Source organism: Nelusetta ayraudi, unplaced genomic scaffold (genome assembly GCF_046127955.1).
Source record: "Nelusetta ayraudi isolate G7.1 ecotype Tasmania unplaced genomic scaffold, CSIRO-AGI_Nayr_v1 ptg000004l, whole genome shotgun sequence".
Taxonomy (NCBI): domain Eukaryota; kingdom Metazoa; phylum Chordata; class Actinopteri; order Tetraodontiformes; family Monacanthidae; genus Nelusetta; species Nelusetta ayraudi.
In genome coordinates this window covers 1,323,522-1,329,256 of record NW_027466054.1, presented here as the reverse complement: position 1 = coordinate 1,329,256, position 5,735 = coordinate 1,323,522, and the positions used below count along the sequence as shown (strand labels likewise).

Here is a 5,735-nt window from a genome sequence, read left to right as displayed (position 1 = left end):
CACTCACACACACAATTTCTTCTCAAAATAGAACATGTTGGCTACTGCAGGCTTTTTGTATGTGAACAGTCAGAGGTTTGCAAAAACGTCTCTTTCTGCAGCAACTTTGTGGTCAGTGAGTTGGTAGACGACTTGTCATGTATAAGCTGAAATCTCATGGTGTCTGATGTCAAAGGCAGCTCTAGGTTGACTGAGGTTAAAAACTCCTTCATGGTCACCACATTGAGGAGTGTAGAATGTTGTATTCAACACTTTTTTTTTTTTTTTATCTTTTATTCTCTTTTTTGGTCTAGATTTTGTGGAGTGGAGTGGAATCTTCATTCTATAGCTGTTTTATCCACCATGTCTCTCTGTGATGACCTTTCACCTCTGTGAAGTGCATTGGACGGATGCCTTGGATAGCTTTTTGTTATTGCAGTACTTACTGCAGTCCAGATTTGTATCATTAAGCACACAAGGCAAAGAAAATGATGCAAAATTATACAACAATTTGTGACAGCGGTAGTGTTTGCTACATTCCTCATAGGTTTTCAAATACCTCATTACTTATTTCAACCAAATGAGAGTTATCACAACATTTTTGTATCACCCAGTAACACCAAATAACTGCACATAATAATACTGTACTGAAATAGTTTAGACGGACAAGAAATTCTGCAAAATAACATTAGTCCAGTACCAAACATGATGACCATAATGTATGCAAGCGTTCTAACTATTAATGTAGCAGCACTCCACAGATTGAGTCAGATTTCCCCCACTGACAGAAATGTGATCGTGTAGCCATTTTTGTGCATTTGAACCATGATACTAGCGGTTGTCTTCTGAAAAGCGATCATCAAAGAGGATGTGCAGAAGCGTGACCAAGTGTGACAACAGAAACCTGGAGTGGAGGCATCCTGTGGAGCAACATGTTGCTTGGAGGAAAAGCTTCTATTCTTGCTCTTGTGGAAGTCAGTGTGCTCTGAAGTTTTTACTGTGAATGAAGAAAAAAAGAAAGAAACTTTGATCCCAGTAAAACTAAATTGTCTGTCCTGGTTAATTAAATATCAACTGACATCCAAGTGCTGAGGACACCAGCTGCTGGTGTTGCAGGCAGCTGGAGCCTGCCTTGTACGCGGCCATGTACGCGATCCTAGTCTGTAACAAACAAACACCTACTAACGGTCAATGGAAAAAAACTCTAGGGTTTTGTCTCACCACCCCTGTTCTCTGGAATTAATGTCCCTTCCTTTTTTATAAGAGAAATTTCCACCCAAGACCTACGCTTCACACCACAGCCACCAGTAATGACCGTGTAGGCAGCACTGAAAGGCTGCTTTACTTGAAAGGCTGCAATATTCTTTTAATTATTTCAAAAAGTCACCAAAGAAGGAGGCAACACTAACTTCCTCTAAAATTCTCCACCAGTCAGGGCAACCTCTGCCTCCCACCCTTCCTTCCTGGTGTGTGCACTAAACAGCCCTCCAAGCATCCCTTAACAAATAATCATATGATTACGATGCATCAGGTTGCCAGGGTCTCAGGTCTGCTTCCCTGCTTATCTCCCCCTCATTATGTCTGCAGCAGCATCATGCAAATGTGGCTTTGCTCAGAGAAATTCCACCGAGGCGACGACAGCTGTGGCTGCTACAGACTCACTTGATCCGTGACTACGATCTGCATGTGCACAGCTGCAAAGAAGGGCACTTAATTGAAGTATTTCCCGATATAAATAGTATTTTTCCATTGTGTGCCCTGCTTAATGCAACTCTATGCAGCATTTCTGCACGTCTGATCATACTAGAATGCAGTGGCCAGCTGTGCATTTCATGCCTAGGCCATCAGTGACGTCATATCACGTCAACTCTAGTTTAATACACCTCATAATAGCCTCAATATGACACAACGGGTTGGAATCCATGCAGAATCACCTTCACGCCAGTGACATAGTTAAGCAACACTTAGTTGCCGGCGCATTTGAAATAAATCACAGTTAAGTGTAGGAAACTAATGCCACTGATCACTGAAAACGTACAAATAAAAGACGATTTTAAGATATTCCTCAACAAAGTTTCAATAAGTGCACCAACACTACAATCTGAGAGCATAAACTATTGTCCAAATTAGTCCAATAAACTGTGCATTGTTGCCATTTCATATAAGACAGCAACGAGACGATAATGAAACAAACTGTTGAACTATTAAATGAATACACAACTGAGCATGTTGACGCAGCTACTGTGTCATTGTGCCACATTATTTACAGTATAAATTGCAGATGATTTGGCAACTAAACCTTTAACCTCTCCTTCAGCAATCATGAGTTTGGTGGTGGCAAAAGAATCGCCAGGTTGAGTTCGATCTTACAGGCAGTCAACGCTTCTCCAGTCACAGGAAAAAGAAAGTTGTCCTCTGCCTCCATCTTGTGGCCAACTTAAGCAAGTGCAGCTCAAAGCGACGCCTGGTGCCTTGCGGGATTGCGGTTCTCTGCCAAGTTGAGCTACACGTCAGAGGGAAACCTGTACTGGTGAGTGGACGTGTGCAGTGTACGTCAGGCGGGTTCCCGGATGCTCCTCAGAGAACCATGGAAAGGGTGGCGGTGGAAGTGCCGATCAACAACGGTGAGCGACAACAACGCCCCAGCACCGGCATTTACTTGTAATAACACTCCACGGAAACGTCTCGCGCTTCTCGCGATACACGCATTCTTCTTCACCCACACGTGCGTAGGTTTCTGTTTGTCGGGGCCGCAGCGTTTTTCTCCCGTGTCCCACATCCCGTCCGTGTCGTGTCCAGGCTCCTGTGTGGTGTCGTAGCTATCGGCTGCTTGAACTACTGAGAAACCGCTGCAGTGTGTCTCGTCCGTCGTCACCGTTCGTTCCTCTGCCTCACGTCAGTTCTTTGGGCCACAGCAGAGGCCTCACGCCAACTTCAGCAAACTGCGTTGTCTTGGAATTCGAGACTCCTTTCTGACAGTTTATATTTGTAGACTTACTTAGGTTGTTTTGTGGGTTTGGTACAATCAAAACTCTGGGTTCCCATGGTTACTGAAAAGTCAGGGCATGCCCACTACCTCTGGGGATGTCCACCATGGGCATATGATTAGAATGCAATGCTTTGTTTCTTAAGATAATAATAATAATAATAATAATAATAATAATAATAATAATAATAATAATAATAATAATAATTCAAAGCAATCTGCTGCATATCAAATTTAATTTTGTCTCAATTCTTTGTTATTTTTGTTTCACTTGATGTGTTTCTTCCCACCTCATTGTGTTTTGACAACACACGGTGAGGTGGATTGTTAAAATGATTGTTATTATTTCACTCTCTTGCTACAAACTCACTGTCTTCCAGGGTTCTCTCTTGCTGGCTCATCCACAATGCAACGAAAGCGCCAGGTCCGTTTTTCAGCACGCCATGACATCATCCTTCTGCGCGAAGTTATCGGCCAGAACCCCTTTGCCTCCAAAGAACCAGGTCATTTTTCAGTTATGTTTTTCTTAAAATAAACAGTGTTAATTCAGCAATAATTCCTGATGTAAGGGAAAACCAATAGATATGATGTGGAAAACAGGCATTAAATACTCTGATCTAAATTGTACTTTGGATCAGAGTTAATGCTATTCTTTATAATACTATGTGTACTGATAGGTGTGGACACGCTCTTCTTCAGGACGCATTTGGGGCCGTGTAGGCGAGATTATCACTGCAACCCTCCAGGATGAAAACTTTGAGGTGGATGCCAGGAGGTGCAGGGAGAGAACCATGCTGCTGTTGGACTACTACAAGAAACAAGACTTCCCCAGTCTGCGCAGGTTGGTCGAACTGCCTCAAAGCAAAATCTATTGTTTTTTTTATGGAACATATAGAAACATGAAATGTGTGTTTTGTTTGTTTGTTTGTTTTGGTGACTCAGGTTTGGCACAGAGCGGTTGTATGCCCAAAAAGAAGATCTTCTTCATGAGGTGTTGGAACTGGAGGCTGAGAAGGGGCTGCTGGCAAGTGGAGAGAACACCAAGTACCAAGTGGGTGTCACCGGTGCTATTTTAAAGGAATATTTCAATATTTTGGGTAGATTTGTTTATTGCCATAAACCCCATAGTGACGTGAGTAGGTTCATTCCGGCGGCTACTCGGCGGATACTCGGCTGCTCGGTGGACAGAATTGAGGGGAAGGGTTCAGGTCTCCCTCCTTTAAAACTTGTCAAATACACAGTCCAGCAAATCCAAAATGCTCTTGTGGACAAGTTGTGACTTGCACATTCACCAAGCTTTGAGATAATAATAGACATTTGTGTAACATGATGACCCATGAAAGAAATACTGGAAAATACTTTCTTGCAGTAATGAAAGTGATGATTCCTACTTGTCTGTCCTAGGAGGATGAACAGAGAAAGCGAGCTATAGAAGAATTAATCCTGCCAGAGCAGGACAAACCCAATATCTGTATTGCACAGACACCCACTGCAGGTGAGAACACAATAGTGCTCAATAGGAGCTTCATAGTGCTCGGCTCTGTTGGAGTAGTTAGAAGCTTTAAAGACAAAGTTTAAGATTCATTGGTTCTGGCCTTACCTGTGGATGTAGACATTTGCTGTTTACACAGACCAGAAAAGTCACTGTAGTTAATCCACACAGTGATAGAGCCAGCAGAGACCACAGGTGAGGTTGCCAGACAGGCCAAAAAACTCTGTTTGATCTGATATGAAGACTTAAAAAGCAAATTAAATGTGATTGGATTTACAGAGCGTCTATGAGTTAACACATGTACAGAACTTACCTTACATTCGCAAACTAACTTTGACTGAATCAATGACTAGCACACCCTTGAGGGAATTTGTAGGCGTTGTGTTGTCTTCTGAAAATTAGAAGTAAATATTTTTAAAATACATATATTTCACTGCAGAACTTGAAGAAGACCAAGATGGAGTGCCTTCATCGGCGCCAACGGCCAAGCGGCCGTGCCAGTGCTGCTGCCAGACCTACTCTGAGATCCTCAGCTTCCTGGAGAAACGCTCGGAGGCGGAGCAGCGGCTACGCGAGGAGGAGTTTGCTTTGCGCAGGGAAGAGTTTGAAATACAGAGAAGTACGTTTTTTTTTTTGTCAGCAGCATTAACTAAAAGGTCACAATGGATGTCACGAGAAGAAGTTTCTCTGTGAAATCTACTGCGTTTCTCTTGTTGTGTTCACCTCAGGTAAGATTGCACTGGAGAGAGAGCGTTTAGAGGCGGAGCGGAGAGAGAGGGAGCGACGGTTCGAGCTGGAGAGTCAAGAGAGGCAGGTCATCCTGGATCTGCTGAAGGAGAAGGTGCTGAAAGGCTGACAAAGCCGACCACGGACACCTGCATTTTCAGGTCGCAACATAAGAATCACGACCTGAAGCATTGCTCAAAACAGTCGACCGTTTTGCCAAAGAGGGAACCAAGGAGTGAGTAGTTGGTTACACTGGTAATTCAAAAGGAGATCAGAAACAGTGAACCTCAGACTGAAGGAAGAGCTGTGTCTTGTCTTTAAGGTCCAGTGTGCAAAGATGGGAAAATTGCAATAACAAAAAACAAAGAAAAAACAAAACAGTGACATCAAGTGGTTAGATTTTACATTGCAGCACTCATTCTATCACCCCCTCTCTCCCAAACTTGCCAGTTAACTACAGCAAGTCAAAAAGGAGGTCTCCAACTTTGAGCTACCTCAAAATACTCCGTTTCTAATTTGATTGCCTTGTTGGGAACTTTGCATCAACATCAC

General features: G+C 43.1%; 1 protein-coding gene across 2 annotated transcripts; it reads left to right on the top strand.

The window, feature by feature from the left end:
- The first annotated feature begins 2,425 nt into the window (after positions 1-2,425).
- On the top strand, positions 2,426-5,735 carry LOC142899207 (uncharacterized). Of its 2 annotated transcripts, none has more exons than XM_076042695.1 (7): positions 2,426-2,603; positions 3,346-3,468; positions 3,643-3,806; positions 3,908-4,016; positions 4,370-4,460; positions 4,897-5,076; positions 5,186-5,735. In XM_076042695.1, exons 1-7 carry the CDS (start codon positions 2,550-2,552, stop codon positions 5,311-5,313), a joined length of 849 nt encoding a protein of 282 aa, XP_075898810.1. In that variant the 5' UTR covers positions 2,426-2,549; the 3' UTR covers positions 5,314-5,735. The 2 variants fall into 2 exon arrangements, with proteins under 2 accessions (XP_075898810.1, XP_075898819.1); XM_076042704.1 differs by having other exon boundaries at positions 2,434-2,603; positions 3,665-3,806.

Excerpts from the sequence above, each read along its gene's own strand:
- LOC142899207 (XM_076042695.1), top strand. The coding sequence starts at position 2,550 with ATGCTCCTCAGAGAACCATGGAAAGGGTGGCGGTGGAAGTGCCGATCA. Across the intron at positions 2,604-3,345 it reads GGAAGTGCCGATCAACAACG|GGTTCTCTCTTGCTGGCTCA; the intron begins GTGAGCGACAAC and ends ACTGTCTTCCAG. Across the intron at positions 5,077-5,185 it reads AGAGTTTGAAATACAGAGAA|GTAAGATTGCACTGGAGAGA; the intron begins GTACGTTTTTTT and ends TGTTCACCTCAG.